Source organism: Equus przewalskii, chromosome 8 (assembly GCF_037783145.1).
Source record: "Equus przewalskii isolate Varuska chromosome 8, EquPr2, whole genome shotgun sequence".
Lineage (NCBI taxonomy): Eukaryota > Metazoa > Chordata > Mammalia > Perissodactyla > Equidae > Equus > Equus przewalskii.
Window position 1 is genome coordinate 27744325 of NC_091838.1, and position 20908 is coordinate 27765232.

Here is a 20908-nt window from a genome sequence, read left to right on the forward strand (position 1 = left end):
GGGCAAAGAGTCAGAGACACCGAATGACTTGTCCACACTGGATTAAATTACCGTCTTAAGCTTTCAAGCCCAGTATTGACACTTCTTTATGATGAAAACAACGCAATCAGGAAGGTGAGGCTTTTAGGTTTAAAAACAAGAAGACATAACTCTAATATTCATGCCTTTAACTTTACTCATTTGCAAAAAGATGAAAAATGACAAAATTCTTAGGAAGGTAGGGTTTTTTGTTTTGTTTTGTTTGAGGAAGACTGGCCCTGAGCTAACATCCATGCCCATCTTCCTCTACTTTTTTAATATGTGGGACGCCTACCATGGCATGGCTTGCTAAGTGGTGCCGTGTCCGCACCCGGGATCTGAATCGGTGAACCCCGGGCCACTGAAGCAGAACGTGCGAACTTAACCACTGCACCACTGGGCGGGCCCCAAAAAGGTAGTTTTTATGTAACAAAATAAAAGGTTTCTCATTAACACCCTGACAAACATCTTTTTTTAAGTTGAGATATAACTGACATAGAACATTGCATTAGTTTTAGGGGTACAACATGATGGTTTGATATATGTATATATCCTGAAATGATTAGCACTATAAGTTCCATCACCACACACAGATACAAATGGTTTTTTGTGATGACAACTTTTAAGATCTACTCTCTTAGCAACTTTCAAATATGCGATAAAGTATTGTTAACTATAGTCACCATGCTGTACATTACATCACCAGGACATATTTATCTTATAACTGGAAGTTTGTACATTTTGACCGCCTTCACCCATTTCACCTGCCCTCCACTCCTGACCTCTGGTAACCACCAATCTGTTCTCTGTATCTGTGAGTTTGTGTTTTTTAGATTGCACATATAAATGAGATCATATAGTATTTATATTTCCCTGTGTTACTTATTTCACTTAGCACAACGCACTCAAGGTCCACACATGTAGTGACAAATGACAGGATTTCCTTCTTTTTTATGGTTGAATAATATTCTATTGTGTGTGTGTATCTGTCTATCGATCACATTTTCTTTATCCATTCATCCATCAGAGGACGCTTAGGTTGTTTTCATGTCTCGGCTGTAGTAAATAACGCCACAGTGAACATGGGGGTGAAGATAGCTTTTTGAGATAGTGATTTGGTTTTCTTTGAATAAATACTCAGAAGTGGAATTGCTGCATCATATGGTAGCTCTATTTTTAATTTTTTGAAGAACGTCCATACTGTTTTCCATAGTGGCTGCACCAATTTACATTCCCACCAACAGTGCACGAGGGTTCTCTTTTCTCCGCATCCTTGCCAATACTTATTTCTTGACTTTTTGATAATAGCCGTTCTAACAGGTGTGAGGTGATATCTCATTGTGGTTTTGATTTACATTTCCCTGATGATTAGTGATGTTAAGGACCTTTTCATGTAACTATCGGCCATCTCTGTGTCTTTGGAAAAATTCGGAAACTCTGCCTAGTTTTTAATCAGATTTTTTTTTCTATTGAGTTGCATGGGTTCTTTATATTTTTGGATATTAACCCCCTATCAGATATGTGATTTGCAAATATTTTCTCCCATTGTGCAGGTTGTCTTTTCATTTTGTTAATGGTTTTCTTTGCTGTACAGAAGCTTTTTAGTTTGATCTTGTATCACTTGTTTATTTTTGTTTTTGGTGTCAATCCAAAAAATCATTGCCAAGACCAATATCCAGGAGCTTACCTCCCATATTTTCTTCTAAGGGATTTATAGTTTCAGGTCTTATTTTTAAGTCTTTAATCCATTTTGAGTTGATTTTTGTGTATGCTGTAAGATAGCGGTCCAGTTTCTTTTGCATGTGGCTGCCCAGTTTTCCCAACACTGTTTATTGAAGAGAGTGTCCTTTCCCCATTGTATATTCTTGGATCCTTTGTCATAAATTAATTGGCCACATATGTGTGGATTTATTTCTGGACTCTTATTCTGTTCCATTGATCTATGTGTTTGTTTTTATGCCAATACCCTACTGTTTTGATTACTATAACTTTGTAATATAGTTTGAAATCAGGAAGTGTGATGCCTCCAGCTTTGTTTTTCTTTCTCAAGATTGCTTTGGCTATTTAGGATCTTTTGTGGTTCCATATAAATTTTAGGGTTATTTGTTCTATTTCTGTGAAAAATGCCATTGAAGTTTTGACAGGGATTGCGCTGCATCTATAGATTGCTTTGAGTAGTAGGGACATTTTAACAATATTAACTTTTCCAATCCACAAGCATGGAATATGTTTCCATTTATTTGTGTCTTCTTCAATTTCTTTCTTGAATGTCTTATAGTTTTCAGTATACAAGTCTTTCACCTCTTTCGTTAAATTCTTTTATTCTTTTTGATGCAATTTTTAGTCTTTTTGATGTGATTGTAGATGAGATTGTTTTCTTGATTTCTTTTTTTGGTAGTTATTTATTAGTATATAGAAATACAACAGATTTTTGTATATTGATTCTGTATCCTGCAACTTTACCAAATTTGTTTATTAGTTCTAGCAGTTTTTTGGTGGAGTCTTTAGGGTTTTCTATGTATAATACCATGACCTCTGTAGATAGAGTTAGTTTCACTTCTTCCTTTCTGATTTGGGTGCATTTTATTTCTTCTTCTTGCCTAATTGCTGTGGCTAGGACTTCCAGCACTATATTGAATAAAAGTGGCAACAGTGGGCATCCTTGTCTTGTTCTTGAACTTAGAGGAAAAACTTTCAGCTTTTCACTGTTGAGTATGATGTTAGCTGTGGGTTTATCATATATGGCCTTTATTATGTTGACATATGTTTCTTCTATACTCAGTTTGTTGAGAGTTTTTATCATGACAACCATCTTTGATCCTTCAGTTTTCCTTAAGAATAATAACAACGAATACTAGCTAGTCCTTACCACATGCCGGACACACAGAGCACTTTACAAACATTAGCTCATGTAATCCTCATGACCACTCTATGAGAGAGGTGTCATTGTTATCTCCATTTTTCAGATGGAGAAATCAAATCGCAGAGAGGGAGTCTCCATTTCTAGAATCATCTCTGTATCCTCATAGGTCTAGGGCATAGAGGTCCCCAGTTTGTTAAGTCTCATTTGGGCAGAAGAGTGCAGTAATTCTGGAAATGGAGTACCTGGGTTACAATCCCTGCTCTCTCATTTACTAACTCTTTGTACTTAAGACAAATCACTTAGTCTTCCAGTACATCAGTTTCTTGATCTTCAAAAGTGAGTGAGATACTATTTAACTCATAGAGCTCTTATGTGCGTTAACTGAGTTAATACACACAGAGCATTGGCAGCAGTCTGCCTGTTGTGAGCAGTGCATTATGTCATTTTACCACAGTTGGAGTTGCCTCCATGGAGCTGTTTCCCAGCCCTGATGATGACGTGTGCTGATGTCATCTAGTTTCTCTAGTCTGCTCCCTATAATCATCAAGGGCTAGGCTGGAAAATGGCTTAATGAGGAAGTAATGCAGGTAAGGCCACACTAAAAATTATAGTTGTATAATTATGTAATGCCAGCCCTGGTCTAGTGATTAAGATTTGGTGCTCTCACCACCACGGCCCAGATTTGTTTCCTGGTCAGGGAACCACACCACCTGTCTATTGGTTGTCATACTGTGGTGGCTGCATGTTGCTGTGATGCTGAAGGCCATGTCATCAGTATTCAAATACAGGCAAGTTCACCCATGGTGGACAGGTTTCAGTGGAGCTTCCAGACTAGACAGACTAGGAGGAAGGACCTGGCCACCCACTTTGGAAAAAATTGGCTGTGAAAAGCAGTGGACCATTGTCTGATATAGCGCTGCAAGGTGAGAGGATGGCGCAAAAGACCAGGCAAGCTTCTGCTCTGCTGTGCACAGGGTCGCTGTGAGTCAAAATCGACTCGAGGGCACTAACAACAACAAAATTATGTAATAAGTACTACATATTGATGTACATCAATGTATATTTATATACATACTTTTGCATTTTTTTGTTGTAGTAAAATATACATAAAATTTACTTCTTTAAAATGTATATTTCAGTGGCATTAAGTACACTCACACTGTCATGTAATCAACACCACTCTCCATCTCCAGAAATTTTTCATCATCCCCAACATAAACACTGTACCCATTAAACAATAACTTCCATTCCTCCCTCCTCCCAGCCCCTAGGGTTATCTGGGTTACTGTTCTACTTTCTTTCTCCGTGAACGTGACTATTCTAGGTACCTCACATAAGTAGAGTCAAATTTAGATATATAGATTGAACACGAAGAATTATGTGCGTGAGTTAGAGTTATTCACTCTATTTTTTTCCACTCCATTTTTTTCCTTTCTTCTTTTTCTTCCTCTACTTCATTTTAAAAACAAATCATCTTTTGCTGCTTTTTCATGTGGGGAAAAAAGGCCCTCAAAATCTGTGGGGGAAGGAACATAGACTTGGGCAAGGAAATCATGGCAAAGGAGAAGCATGAGCCTCATGAGAGAGGAAGAGTGGGAAGTCATTAGGACATAAAAATCATCCCTGTAAAAAAAGAGTAGTAAGGTGAAGAAGGTAGAAATCCCTTCCCCCTTGGTGGGCCCCTCCATTTTCTCATTCACTTTATTTTTTATCCATGTTTTTCTGGACTCTTTCTATACGATGGTGGAAGCAATTGAAGACATCCCCGAGAGCTGTTTTTAGGTCTGTACTTTTGAAAGGCACAGTCTGATGGATAGGATCTTGATGGCCACTCTCTATATTTACTTGTTTTAGTTAGAATGCCTTCAGCTGCAAGAAACAAAAAACCTGGCCCAACTGGCTTCAATAATAAATGGAATCATTACTAATGTTGAGTTGATCAGGAGTATGGTTTCGGGTGCGATTCGTTCCAGAGATTTGTGGCTGTGGTTTACCCTAGGCTGTAAGAAGGCTGCTCTACCCCAGGGGCTATAGCTTCTTATTTATGTCTTCTTGACCATATACAGCAAGTTCTACTTTCCTGCTGATTGAAGTGACTTAGGTTGTGTGTCCACTTCTGATCCAGCCATTGTGACAGGGCACATCAGCTTTGATTGGCTTTGGCTACTCAGGGCCCACCTTTAGAAGAGAGGAGAGGGTCCATCCGTCCAAGTCACATGGCAGGGAAATTTGGGATTCTTTAGGGATGACTGGTAGGTTGGCAACCACTAATATCCTCTATGATAGTGCATAGGTTATTAACGCAAAATCATGTATATTGTACTTCATAGGGCAACTTAGGGAATATCAAATCAGAGCTTAAATTAAAACATCCCAACTCCACCTTGCTGTTAACATCAATTGCCTTGGGGTATTTTAATTCAAGTGCTGCCTCGAGAGCCTTGTCCTGCTGCCTAAGATGTGACTCTGCTTTAGGAACTCAGTGTTGGGACTGGGTTTTAAACCCAAAATTAAAGTTGTGGCTCTAGCCTTTAATAACAAATCTGCTCTTAGAGCTGGGCCCTGGGCCCCATGCTTTAGAGGGAGCCACATACCAAAACACCAGTATACTGACAGGCACAGTGTGTGGGCTTCCAGTGGTACTCTTGGCCTGGGTCCTGCAAATGGTAGGGGCGGGCCTGACCATGGATTTATTGAAACGCTCTCAATCTCTGCTACTGTGTGAAGGATGATCACAGCTGCCAAACATCCTCCTGGGACCACCTGGTCGACCAGCTGAGGTAGCCAGCTCTGTGAAGGTGCATGCTGAACCGTGAAAGCACCACACACACAGATTAATTGCTACAACATACAGTTGCTGCTATAAATATTCTCTGGAAGGATATAGACTGCTTTACAGGTTTTGTTTTTTTCAAGTGCCCAAATATTTAGTTTTGATTACAGATTTTTTTCACTGATTTATGGCTCACTTTTTCAACTGGAGTAGGTCACTTTCCTCTAAGGTGAGTGAGAGAGAAGCAATTTTAAAAACTTGTCACATTACAGTCTTCCATAATTCAAGAACTAAAAAATTATTTTAAAAAGAAATTAAAATTAAAAAGTTTAATGTAAATTTTACAATCACTTGAAAAGTAGTAAAATAGTAAAATTAAATCTTTAAAATTCTTTCATGTATGAACAGTAAAAAATCAGACAGAGCAAAGCTACAAAGTGAGCTCAAAATTGGCACTTTACTATTGATCACATGGTGATGCAAAAATGTCACTAATTTTTGTCATTTTTTTTTCATCAAGAGAATAGGAAAAGTAAATTTACCTTTAAGAGTCCTGCTGGGTCTGAATTTTTCAGATATGGTGAAAATGTTCATGTAAATAAAGACTTCCCTGTCAAAGTGTCTTTGGGACATATGCAGTGTTTGGTAAGGCTGGATGGGTGTTGCCTGTATTATGGGCAGAAAGGAGAAATCAGTGGATAAGTGAGCATGAGTCGAGAAAGTGCTCCTAGGAGCTCAGGGCAGAAGACAGAGATTTAAGAATTGTATGTACTATTCTTGATTTTGAAATGAACTGATCATCTGATTGTGGGTTAACCTCAATTTCTCTAAACTAAAGAATTAGACGATGCCAGAAATGCTTGCCATGTATTGAATGGAGTAATTTGTAAGAAGAACTTTTTGCCATCTTTCCAGGAAAGTACAAGGACACATAATTATTCTAGCTGCAGATACGAAATGCAGTGATTCTTAAGGGTTTTACATTTTAGCAGAGGTTTTTTTGCTCAAGGTTTCGACTCAAAGAAGTGGTCCATAAACTGTCATAGGACAGTGTGATGGTCTGCAGGTGAGTATGCAGGAATTCACAGGAGCTCAGGGAGGAATGGATCCTACAGAGGGTTTGGGGAAGAAAGAGGGGACTGGAAGGCAAGGCAGTGACAAGGAAGGCCTCCTGAAGTAGTGACGTCTGAACAGAGACCTGAAAGCTGAGTTGGTTTTAGTCAGGTGAATTACAGCTCGTTGGGGGAACATTCCAGTTGAGGCAACAGCCTGTGCAAAAGCTGGGAGGAACTGAGAGCAGTAGGATCAGGGTGGGATGGTAGGACGCAGAGGGTGAACGGTGTGGCTGGGACGTAAGCAGGAGCCAGACTGTGCTGGCGTTTTAGGCCATGGGAAGGCATTTGAGCTCTATCGTGAGGGCAATGTGAGGCAGGATTCATAAGTGATACTCAGAATTTTCACTTGGGCAAAGGATGGAATAGCCATGAAAGAATTTTAAGTTGGGAGAGATGTGATCAGATTTAGCATTTAGGAAGAGCACTTGCTCTTGCTGCAGAGTTAGAAGACAGATTGAAGGGGAATGACCCTGGAGTCAAAAATAACAGTTAGGAGGCCACTGCAGAAATTGATGCTAAAGATGAGGATGGCCTAAACTAGGATGTTATCAGAGAGACTCAGTGGAGAAAAGATGATTCATCAATTATTTAGAAATTAGAAATTCTTGCTGATAAGTTGCAGACGAACACTAAGTCAAAACTTCTTTGATCAACCAGGTGGACATAGTAGCCTCCGTGGCTTCCGTACTGCGTTAGTATCTATTGCCATGTAACCAACTGTCCCCAAACTTAGCAGGTTAAAACAACATACATGTTCACCTCACAGTTTCTGTGAGTCAGAAATCTGAGTGCAGCTTGGCTGGCTGTCTCTGACTCAAGGTCTCTCATAAAATTGCAGTTAAGCTATTGGCTGGGGCTGTGGTCTCATCTGAGGGCTGGGCTGGGGAGGCATGTGCTCCCAAGTTTGCTCACTCACTTGTTGGCAGGCCTCAGTTGCTTGTCACAATGGCTGGTTTCCTTCAAGGTGAGCAATCCAGGAAAGTGAACAAGAGAGCCCAAATGGAAGCTAGTCTTTTTGTAACCTAATCTTAGAAGTGACATACCATCACTTCTGCCAAATTCTATTTGTTAGAAGACAGTCAGTAAGTCCAGTCCACACTAAAGGGGCGGGGACTCATACAAGGGTGTGAATACCAGGAGGCAGGGATCATCGGGAGGCCGTCATAAAGGTGGCTCACCAGTTAGCAACTATACATTAAAGGCATCACCTTAGCTTAGGTTGTCCATTAGTAAAGATTTTAGAAGGCACTACTGCAAAATGATGCAGAATTCCAGAGAAAAAATTATGAAAATGCAAATCAGTTTTTAATGTCTCATTATCGGTGTTATTAAGAAGCACTAATGATTATCTGATGACAGTGTAAAGATTTACTTCTCATACCATTTGTAGTTTTTTATCCATTTTTTCTGTCTCTTTTCATGCTATACTGTTCACTGGTTTTATTTTCATATGCTACTGTACAAAATCTTAAAACAGATGGTCTCATCTGATATAGTTGTCTGGTAAAATGCAACTAGAAACTATTTCTCTCTAGAGAGAACCTTGATACCAAATGGTGAGACTGTCACCAGAATCTAATTAAAAAAAATTAAAAGCCCATTTTGTGAAATTCAATTCTAGGGAGATAAGCCATAATGGCTTCAAACTGTGGTTTACATTTTCTCCAAGAGAAGAGCATGTGACCATTCCAAGGTATGGTATCTTTTCTGGCACAGGTGTTAATTTTGTGGCACGAATAAATACGTGTGGTGAGTCCATGCAGTGGGCACAGAGAGAACAAACGGGTTGGGGTCCCAAGGGGGAGAACTTGAAATCTCCCTCTTCAGCCCACTCTCAGCTCTCCTGGGCTCTCCAGTGTTTGTCTTGAGGTTGAACAAGAACAGAGAAGGACAATGTAGATGTGCTGGGCTCTGCAAGGCTGAGCAGACAGAAATCACAGGGCTCACTCTGATCACCCGAGAGGTGGTATCAAGACCGAAGAAGGGGGCCTCAGAGTGCACTATTTGTGCTAGAGAATATGCTGTCAAAATACTTTTGAACTGTAAACATTTTGAAAAAATGCATTTATGTGTTTTCATCATCTTAGTCAAAATACAAATAGCTGTATAATATTTCCTTGAGTAGAAGAAATATAATTTACTTATCTATTCCTCTTCATGGAACATATGGGTTGTTTTTAAATTTTTCCTTATATCAATAAACATCTTCATCTCCCCCCGACCCCCACCACCCCACTCAAGTGCTTCCTTAGGACAGATCCTCAGGAGTCAGATAAGTGACATAAAGTTAGTTTATCCAGGCTGGACTGAGGGCTAAAGATCAAGAGGCCAGGATGGATGAGACCATGGCCAAAGGCAAAATGGGAGTGGAAATGGACAGCTGTGCAGCCAGTCCAATGAACGCATCAGTGGAGAGGGCCCAGGAGGAACAGCAGAATCCGGGGACAAGGCAACAGACACAGGGACACAAGACAAGAAACTGTGTATTTGGAATGAAACGTACCTGTTGGAACATAAATCATTGAGTTGTGGCCACAGGCTTGGGTTGGAAGTGAGCTTTAAAGAGCTCTAAGCCATTTCAGATTCCATTCCGCTGCTTTTGCAAAAGGCATTAATGATGACCAGCCAGTGAATGAGTGAGTTATTTTATCATGACACACTGGCACTGGATGTTACTACTTTTAAATTGCTAACTGATGAGATACAAACTAGTATGTAAAGGTTGCTTTAATTGGTATTATGAATCTCTGAAGTCTACCAGGGCCTAACACACTTATTTAATAAATGGGGAGAAGAAATATATTTATTGTGTTTGCATACTATTTGCATTTTATCATGTAAATTAATGTTTAGATGCTTTTTTTTTCTATTTATTACTAGAAAAATAACTTAAAGAAAATGAATTTGGATGAAGGGAGCACATGTCTTAAACAGAGTTAAACGCTTCTCTGGGCCCTTGCTGCATGCAGGTTGGGAAGGGATTCCCCAGAATGGCTTCCTGTGGAGCCTGAGCTCTTCATTAGGTCCCAGGGAGAGGTGGTCAGGCCTCCTGAAAGAATTCAAGCAAATTCATCCAAGATCCATAGGCAGTCTAGGCTCAGGAACAGGTGGCTGCAATAGATACAGCAAAAACCTTCAGCATATACATATACTAAGTTTAATCTGTTATATAATTCTTAATTATTTAAAGGATTAAAAAATCAAGAATATATTTCAATCGGGACAATTAAACTATTACAACCTTAATTTAGGACTTCCTAAGCTCTTATCTGAGATAATGTGAAAGACTGATTTTCACATTTCCATTTGGCAGGAGGAAGACTTTTACAGTATTTCATCCTGTGCTGTAAAATGCAGATCTGGTAATTTTACTTTCCAGCTTAAAGTCCTATGGCTCCCTATCACTAAGAATGAAATCCAGGGGCTGGCCCCGTGGCCAAGTGGTTAAGTTCACGTGCTCTGCTTCGGTGGCCCAGGGTTTCACTGGTTTGGATCCTGGGTGCAGACATGGCACCGCTCATCAGGCTATGCTGAGGCGGCTTCCCACATAGCATAGCCAGAGGCACTCACAAGTAGAAATATATAACTATGTACTGGGGGGCTTTGGGGAAAAGAGGAAGGAAAAAAAACAAAACAAAAAAAGAAGAAGATTGGCAACAGTTGCTAGCTCAGGAGCCAACCTTCAAAAAAAAAAAAAGAAAAAAAGAATGAAATCCCAATTTCTAAGCATTTTAGATTTAATTATAAAGTACCAAAAGCCTCAAAATGAAAAATAGCGTTCTTTTCTGTTCTTCAGAAATCTAGACCTGCACTATTGAAATGGGAGCCATTAACAACTAGTTACATGTGGCTGCTGAGGCTGAAGCGTACCCAGTATAAATTGAGATGAACTCTAAGTTTAAAACACATACTGGATATTGAAAACTTAGTAAGAAAAAAAAGTAAAATATCTCACTAATAATTCTTTATAGCCTTTACATGTTGAAAAGATAATATTCAATATGGTTAAATATATTATTAAAATTAATTTCACCTGTTTATTTCTTCTTTAAATGTGGCTACTAGAAAATTTAAAATTACATTTGTGGCTCATACTGTATTTGTGAGATAGTGCTGATCTAGATGATTCTCATTAATATTCTTTAGTATTTCCACTAGGCACCTTGCTTAATTACAGAATGCCTTCCCCAATCAAAGCTGGAGACTTAACCCACTCTTCTCTTGCAGATAAGATAGTTTTGTCTTTCTTCCAGGGTCTCCGGGAACTCAGCATCTAGTGGGGAGAGTGAGTAAGGAACTGCACACAGGGCTGACACTAACTTGCCTCTCTCCTGCGAGCCCCACCGCCTACCCTCTCTCAGATCTGCTCCCCCCACACTGCCTCCCTGCTGCGGGCGCATCACTGATTGTGGATGAGGACCGCCTCCCATGCCTCCCACTTCCAGTCAGGCCTAATGCTTGAGCTAGATCTCTCGAAAGGGGATCTTCACCTGGAGTCTGTGGGCCACTATGGGGATCAAGATAGAATTCAGGCAGTCTGTGAACGTGCATGGCCAACACAAAACAAAAACAAGCTTTTAGCAATACCTGTGCTCTGCCATCAAAAGAAATTTAGAAGTTTTCATGTAATATTCTAGTTGTGGCAGCTTTCTTGACATACCGTTTACATGTATCACTACTTAGAAACTGCTGTAGCCAGTAGATTGTCCCATAGATTTTACTTAATGTGCTAATAAAAAAGGGTCCTGCTGGGTTCAGGGTGCAGTTGGTACTCCCTAGCATGGCACAGGATATCCTGCGTACTCTTTAGCAACTTCTCCATGAATTTGACATTTTATATACTCAGTATTCTTTTGCCTTTGTTTCTTCTAAGTGTTGTTTCCTTTCTTGGAATGTCTCCTCCCAATTTGTTAACCTGCAAAATTTCTATTTCTGTATCTCCTCCTGTGATAACTTATCACGCTGTTTAAAGGGCAACCTTTCCATGGTACACAGCATACTATGTCACACGTCCCAGCTCCTTGAGGGGACAATATGAGTCTTTATCATTCACCATCCATTCCACTGTTTCTCAAAGTCTGGTATGTAGCATTCTTCTAGGTAGTAAATGGATGAACATTTTTTATATTAACATACAAATACTAAAGGGGATAGTGATTTTTCCTTTATGGCACTATTTGAAATTCATTTTTGAATAAATTTTAGGTTTTTAAAAATTAGCTGAGTTAAAAAAAACAAACAGCACATATTGACACAGATGTGGCAACATTATGATGGTAGCAGACAATGGCCTGAAGTTTGGGAAGCACTGGCGTGGCTGAGGTCTTCCCTCTGCCTGGTTAGGCTGTGACCATGGCAGGTGAGGGCTTGGGGAGTATTTCAAGTTGCCTCTTAGATTCCTCTGCTATTTCCTTCAGTATTCACCTGGGTCCACTTCTCAGTAGCGTGAGATAAGATTAACATTTGGGAAGATGAGTGAAATGCATACAAAAATCTTTTGTGCTAGTTTTTCAACTGTTTTATGACAGAAACTACTAGAAATGAAAAGTTGAAGAATGAGAGCAAATATCAGGAGATATGTACTAACTTTATATCAATAAACAAAAATCTAAGTGAAAGCAGATATTTTCTAGGGAATTATAAATTATTAAAAAAATTTTGAAGGCATTAAAAAACTTGAATAGAAAGGTAACTTAAGGGGCTGGCCCCATGGCTGAGTGGTTAAGTTTGCGTGTTCTGCTTTGGCAGGCCTGGGTTTCGCCAGTTCAGATCCTGGGTGCAGACCTAGAACCACTCATCAGGCCATGCTGAGGCGGCATCCCACATAGCTTAACTAGAAGGACCTACAACTAGAATATGCAACTATGTACTGGGGGGGCTTTGGGAGGAAAGAAAAAAAAAGAAGAAGATTGACAATAGATGTTAGCTCAGGTGCCAATCTTGAAGAAGAAAAGATAATTTAAGAAAATGCTACCATCACAATATCTTGCTTAAAAGGTATCAGGCCCAATTTTCCTGGAGTTCTACCAAGGGTTCAATGAACAGATATTACTAATGTTATTTAGGACACAGAAAAAAATGGAAGATTTTCCAAAGCATTCTGTCAGAATAGTGTAACTCTGATACCAAAACCAGGCAAGGTGCACAAAAAACAAAACTAAGCAAAACAAAGTAAACTTATCAAGTGCAATCCCAGAGTGAACTAAAATAATACATTATGATAAAGCAGGATTTAATGGTTGAATAATTTGAAATTTTTAAAGCAATTTAGTACTTTATTAGATTAAATAAGAACAAAAAGACTCTGGAAAAGTAATGCCTTTAATTTTAATGCAAGCTACAATAACATTTAATAGAAATGCTTCTAAACTTTCACTGCAAAATGAAAAGCAAGGCAAGAGTGCCATTATCACAACATTCCTGGCAGTTCTAACCAATGCAATAGGAAAAGAATAAGAATTAAGAGGCACACATATTGGCAAAGACAAAAACTCATATGTGGATGCCATAACTGACTATTTAGAAAATCGAAGTCAATCAATTGAAAAGCTATTAGAACTATTAAAAGAGTTCAGTAAGGTGACTGGATATAAGAAAAACTAAAAGCATTATTACACACAAAGGATATATCTACTAGAAAAGTTAACAACAAAAAAGATCCCATTCAAAATCAGACAAACTAAAATATCAAGCAATAAACTTGGCAAAAATATGCAAGATTTATACAAGTAAAATGATATAGACATAAAAGATCAGAATAATAGAGGGACACATTAAGACTTTGGATAGGAAGATTCAATGGTTGAAGATAGCTTCCTAAACTAAAATTAAAAATCCCAAAGGATTTTTAAAATATACCTTGAGAAATTCCAGTGCATCTAAAAACGTGAAAATACTTAGAAAGAGCCAAGAAAATTTTAAGAGACTAATGATGGGGGGGGGTGGCGGGTGGGGAATACACAACAGTCAACACATATAATGAAAACTACAGCAATCAACAACATATGGCACAGGAGTGGACAAGTGATCAATGGAACAGCAAGAATTTCAGAAACAGAATTACATACACACACACTGGTTAGATTTCAAATTAACAGAGAAAGGTTAGTTCATTTAATAGAAAATGACGCAGGAATTAGCTATTCATTTGGTGAAAAAATCAGATGCCTCACACATGTATTTGGGTAATAAATATACGAAAGGTTGCTTATACCTCACCAGTAACCAGGACATGCAAATTAAAATAACTTTATTGTCTGTTGATTACTTTGGTAACAATAAGTGAAAACATGCAATGTTTTGAGGGGGTGGGGAAAACTCACCCCTTTCATGCATAGTTGGTGAGAATATACATTTTCGGAGTACAACTTGACATTATATACTAAGTAAAAAAATAAGCATGAACTTCGACCTAAAAATGGCACTTGTAGGAATTTATTCTACTGAGAAATACACATTGCAGTACTACCTGCAATTGGAAAAACCAGGAACAATTTGAATGTTCACAATTGAGTAATGGTTAAAGAAATTCTCATAGATTTGTACTATGTGACTATTAAAATGATAACGCAAATATGTATGTATTGATGTGAAAAAATTTCTAAAACGTATTAAAAACAAAATCAAATGTCAAAATAACATAATCCCACTCCATCTCACTGTGGGACAGCTTTCATTGCATAGGGAAATGCTTCAAAGGATTCATACCAAAGTGTTAACAGTGCTGGCCTCTGGGAAAGGGAAAGGAAGCTGGGAGAGGGGGTGCAGAGAAGGGGCTCAAGGCAGGGGGTGTGGGGGGGTGTTCACTTTATATTCAAATTGTTAAAATATATATCCATTTTTACAAAAATGTGTTCAAAAAGTTTTGCAATCTAACAAGAAAAAAAAGCCTGAGTTGGGCTAGAGGAGGGCTGTCGGCCTCGCTTCTGCCTGACGCGGAGCAGCTCCAGGGCTTTACTTTTCAGTCACTTCACACATTTGGCTTCTTGGTAAGATTTCACTTGAACACAGGGGTCTCCTAACAGACTAAGGTTCTTGTGAGCACTAATCATCTATCAATGAGTGTATAAATCAGTTATATGTGCTGTGATTAGTGGGCAGGAATATTTTAATCTTGGTTAGGCTTCCTGTTACTCATCTCACAGAAGATCATGTATGTTCAGGAAGACAAATTAGTTTTCATATTAACAATACACAATTAAGAAAATGTATTGTGGAAAATGTGTATGCATGAAAGGTTAAGTGACAAAAACTAAAAATAACTGGTGATTTTGGAAATCTGCTTTTACCCCTCAACCTCCTACCCCAGAGGCTAAGTATAAGTAGTTCTAGGGGCCACGTATAGAACAGTTTATCACCAATGCTGCCATTATTTAAAAAATGGTGACAAGTTTATGATATACACACTAATACTCCATGATGAAAAATTACAAAAACTGAGAACACTGACAGATTTTGATGTTGTAAATTAATAAAAAATTAATTTAATACTTAACGACCAGCTCAATTGCTACTGTACTGCAGGGCAATCACACACACAAAGTTTCCAGAAACTAAAGTTAGCATTGTCTCCATTCTCCAACAAAGTTCCTTTTATTTAATAGTTATTTTTTCCAGTACTTACTGTAAATCCCCTCAATTTATTTTGATTCCCCCATCTCCATCCCAGCTGAAGCCATGTTTTCTTTGATGTTTAACATGCTCACACTGTTAAAAGATAAAGGTCCCAGATCCCCCAATGGCCAGAGTCCTTTGTCTCTGTCTTTTTACCTACGTGTAAAAATGAATGAACACACCTTTTAGATGAATGAATAAGCAACACATATTCTTCCTCCTTTCATGCCATTTTAATAGAAAAAGAATACAAACTCCTCTATTACAAAATATATTTCATACTGTTTTTGCAGTGTAAATTTTAAAAAATAGTAACATTATAAAAGGATGTTAAAAAGAAAATTCCAGATGGAACAAAGACACAAAAACAAGAAAGTTCTAGAAAAAAGCTTGGATAAATATATTTATATTCTAGGATTGGAAAAGATCTTTCAAAGGATGTAAACCCAGAAACAAGGAAGAAAAAAGACTGCTAAGTCTGAGTACACAAAAATTAAAAAGTTATGCATGAAAAAAAAAAAAAAGAAATCGCAAAGTAAGTCTAAAGGCCAACAGCAAACTGGAAAAACACATTTTTAACACCTACTAAAGACAAAGGGGTCTTCAATTTACAAAGAACTCATACATATTAATAAGAAAAAGGTACAAATCCCAAAGAGAAATTGATAAGACAGGAATAGCCAGTTTAAAAGGGGAAAACTATTTTAAAAAACCCACGATATATGGAAATACTCTCAAATCTCATTCATAATTAAGGAAACGCATACAAACAATAAGATACCATTTTTCTTGCACAAGATAGCAAAAATTAAAATGCTTGATGATGGGGAGCTGTGGAGGGGCACTCTAATCAGAGCACAGAAGAGCTGATAACTGCAAAAATCTGAAAACAGCCCAGTGCCCATCATTAGGGAACTGGTTAAATTAATTATGGCATATCCAGAAGATGGAATACAAGCTGGCCATTACAAGGAATGAGGTAGATCTGTATGCATGTACGACTGTGGAAAGGTCTTCAAGATACACTATTAAAAAAGTAAATACTTAAAAAAAAAGATACGTTAAGTAAAAAAAAAAAGGAAGGGGCTACTGAAGAGTGCAACGATAGGGAAAAAAGTATATTAGGGTATACTGCAATTCCTTTCTGCCCTCCAAGGAATTACACAACACAGGTGTGGTTATCTTTAGACAAATGAAGAAAGGGCGGTGGGAGACTTGTACTTTTCATTTTGTATATTCTGTACTGTTTATGTTTCTACCCTTAAAGGTATAACATTATTTATTTCAGCAGGGGTTAAATGGGTGGATAGACTTTTTTCTTTCTGTCTCTCTGTATTAAAAAAACCACCATAATTGTTTACACATACACACACAAAGGTGTTAAACCAAAACATACGAAATTAAAAAAATATACAGATACACGCACGTACATACATAAACATACACTGACTGATGTTAAGCACAAAGAAAAGACTACCTTTTCCATATCAGACACTCACTATCCTAACATAGTTAAAATTATCCAAATATCTCCAAGTGCATCATTAAAAGTCATTTAACTTTCAATTTCATATGTGATATAAGACTATGGGTACAAAATACCAGTGACTACAGAAAAGAAATTCCGAGTGCCCCATCTGAATAACGTTCTGACCACTGCCTGATCTTTTTGTTTTTGTCCCACCTCACAGTGATGATTCAGGGGCTGATCTTCGGATCAGGTCCCCAAAATAAGCAGTGATTGTCTTCAGTTTGTTATTAAGAAAGTTTTGTTCTATTTCCACTTGCCCTCCAGGCCCAGCTAAGGACGCCACCTAAAAAAAAGAAAAGAAGAAAGTCACACATAGATAAGTATGATTTCAAAATAAATCTTTCATCCATATGCTTTATCAAATAAGATGACTCTGGCTTTTTCTTTAAGTCCTTCAAATCATGAGACATCTCAAAAGCTCATTATTATTTTCCAGGTAGGTGTTAATGAATATTTGGTGGCAGAAATACCTTTTTCAGACACTTTTGATATTATGGGAAAGACCATAGGGCTATCTTACTGTACAGGACCTAATCTCTCCAGGGCCAGAAGCTAAAAAACTCAGAGGAAGAGAAAACGAACATTATCCTTACCAAATATCAGATTTATTTATTAAGATAGAAATGTAAAGAATGACTCCCTTTCCTGAACTTTTGTCCTGTTTACCTTACCTTCTGCCTCTTGCCCTCATCTTCACTCAACAATATTTGTTGAGTTCCTGCTTTACGACACTAGGAATACATCAGAGAGCAAGACAGATATGACCTCACTCTCATGAGAGTTCTAGTCTCTACTACCTAATTTTTCCTTCTCTAATTGGCCTCTTGTGCTGTTCTCCCAATTTGGACCACCTCCTCCACCTGCTGCTCTTTTGCGTATGTGTGTGTGCATGTGTGTATTTCTAATGTTCCCCCTTTCTTATTGTGGTAAAATAAATATGGCTCTTTTTAAGGTCTACGAGAGTACAGTGAGCAATCCCTTTATTAGGAAGCTAAAAGCACCAACCCCCCTCCACCTCCACAGAGTTAACATCAAAAGGATGCTTCAGACTAGCAATGCTTTACCCTAAATTCTTATAAAGTTTTGTTTTAGTCCAACATTTTTTCATCCAACCTCTCAGGTCTATTAACTAGCAAATATATGACCTTCTAACCCATGATTACATCACCAGAGATCAGTTCACCAGGGTAGCAGTGAGAATGATTAAGGGAAAGGGGAACGTAGTGGGAAGCCCCGGGTGTCAGAGAATTGGAGACACTGAATGTTGGAGAAAGGCATACCCAAAGTATCAGGGACAGGTACAAACAACAGGAGACATGCAATTTCTGTTACAAATTCTGTAATTGTAATTGGCAAAACTGTAGCTGTGTATTTTGCAAAGAGAGGTGTGGTCGGTTTAGTTTGGTTTGGAGGCTGCAAGCTCTACTGTCACAGGTATTACACATACGACACCAGCATCTGGCACAAGGTAAGATTTATTGTGCATCACCAGTGAGTATGTATTTTAAAGCACTTCAACTTCCTCTTATAAAAAAAAGTCACAGATACAGAAATAGGGAAGAAACAACAGGTCATTCTATGGTACATTCTTAAAATAAGAAAAAAAAGAAGCTGTCCCACCAAGGCAGTAACAGTGTCAACATGAACCCTCGCCCACAATGGGACATGAAAGAGATGGCTGTGTTTTTATCAACAGGAATAGATGGTAACAGAAGTTAAACACAGTATTATAATTATTAAAGTAAAACTAGAAGTTAAAAATAGCTTAGTAGTCTTAGAGTGACAATTATTAGGAATAATTATTTTATTTTCTATCTTGGTAGCTTCATGTCAGTCTGATTTTTCACAAGGAAAGGCAAAATGAAGAATTTTGTCTTTAACCAATAAAAGGCATTTTTGACTACTATATCTAAAGTACAATTGTTTCACAATTTACCTATGAGTTTTACCTACAATTTTTCTATGAGTTAAGATATACCTTAAGTGCAGTACTTCTCTTGTTCCTTTAAACAGAGATTTATTTAAAGAAGGTGAGGTTGGTGAGCCGAAGCTTTCTTGGGGAGTTGGCGGGCTGAGTAGGGGTGGGGAATGAGAAGGGAGAACAGGTCAGGTTCAGAGAACCCAAGTAGACCTGAAACAACAGCAAAAAATCTGCTACGGTTGGCCTAGCAGGAAAAAAAGCAAAGTCAAAGGCAAATTTTAATACCAGTTCTACCAATAATTTGCTACATCAATTTAGAAAGCCATTAAGATAGGCTTTGGTTTTCTAGATCTGAAAAATAGGAACACTACCTGTCTCTCTGAAAACGGCATTTTGTAAGCCATAAACAGGATTACATTAAAACATATCTGAGAAGATAGGGTAGTTTCTTTTCTCTCTCTACTTTTTAGAGGGTTGCCTGGAGTTGGGGGCTTTGGATAGAAAAAGGAATGAAGACAGGCTTCATGGGAGTTTTCTGAGGTCCATTACAAAATAGTTAACAAATTATTTTATTCAGCAATTATTTACCGAGTGCTTATAGTTTTTTGTTCTAGGCAGTGGAGTACAGCAAAAAAAACCCCCAAAATCCCTGCCTTCATGAATCTTATATTCTAGCCGGGAGAGTCAGACAATGGACAAACAAAGCAAGTATTGCTCTTGATACTTCAGGAAAAGGTAAATCTATGTCAAAATATAACGAGCAAACTCTTATCTGGTTCAGAGTTTAGAAAGAAATAAAAAGGCCAATGTTACTTTCAAGTGTTCTAATTAAAAATAATTTCTAACTTTGGCCTTTTTGTACTTTTCCACAACTATATATATTTTAAAGGTTAGAATTCTGGAGTTGGAAAGACTGTAAAGATTACGTAGATCAAGCCAATAATACTTTGCTTTAAGCAAACAATGCCATCAATTTCCATCTGTCTTTAATTTTTCACTAGCAGGTTTAACTGGCAAAACGTTATTTGGTTCCTTCCCCTTTCTCAGTTAAAGTTTAATAAATTGAGAGAGAGAGAGAGAAATAGAGGGAAGGAAGAGGGGAGGAAGAGGCAAGGAGGGAGGAAAAGGTAGGTAGGTAAACATATAAAGATTAGCAGCTGTGGTTTACATGCTAAGTTTTGGCATATTACCTAAACATACTAGATTTACCAAAAGAAATCCCAATTAGCCCGGACTGGAACTACAACTAAGGACTGAACTTCCAGCAACTAGATTTTATACCAGGCAAAAATTTGTCTTCAGGGACTGGGAGGGGAGAGACAGGTGAAAATCACAATGAAGGTCAGAACTTTAGTAAAGGGTAAGGCACAGATGATTTAAGAGTCAAAGAAACAGTAAAAACTGCACTTTTTTCAAAAGCAAACTGACAAAGCAAAAACGTATGATAACAACGAATGAGAGAGCATAACTTCTAAACTGGATAGTAATGGAAAAAGATATAATAAAGACTAAAGACAAGAACACTTCATTATAAAAAAGATGCAGAAGAATTAGAGCACTGAAAAAGAGCTATTATTATACTGGAGAAGTGATTATCTCTGTAATATGCAAAAGCTTGCTCAGAAGCAAATTATACTGGGTGAAAATGAAGCGCACTTTTTATGGGGCCTACAGATCTGTCGATTACAGTAAGAGGGGCAGGAGGCATCTGAAATACTGGCTGTGATTAGAAACCTAAGGCCAAACAGGAAAGTGTGGTACCCATGATTCCTTTTTGCCCTCATGTTTCCTCTGTTACATCCAACTAATAGTTACACAGAAATAAACGTAAGTTGGGTGAAAATATTTCTGGCGAACAGTTCTCTGGGAGATAAAAGAAGAAAATATTTTCTATCAGTGGAAAACCAGGCAACACTCAAACTTACAGATATTTATTAAAATTAGTTTCATTTCTCTATGTGGCAGACAGAAATGAGATTTCTGTGCCTAAGTGAATAAATCTTACTTTTTTGCTGAGAGTTTTCCAGATAACTTTACTGCTATCTCAGGCTCTCACAGATATTATTTCCTCTCT

General features: G+C 38.0%; 1 protein-coding gene across 5 annotated transcripts in view; it reads right to left on the minus strand.

Annotated features, from left to right (window-relative positions):
- Positions 1-9234: 9234 nt before the first annotated feature.
- The window catches only part of TGS1 (trimethylguanosine synthase 1), a 49132-nt gene continuing 37458 nt past the window's right edge, over positions 9235-20908 (minus strand). For 2 of the 5 annotated variants that reach the window (XM_070630598.1, XM_070630597.1), the window contains one exon: positions 15600-17196. In XM_070630598.1, the coding sequence (XP_070486699.1) occupies positions 17068-17196 (129 nt within the window). In that variant the 3' untranslated portion in view covers positions 15600-17067. Of the gene's footprint in view, positions 9881-13072; positions 15539-15599; positions 17197-20908 lie in introns of those variants that run through there. The other 3 variants (XR_545268.2, XM_008522550.2, XM_008522549.2) reach the window with 3 other exon arrangements.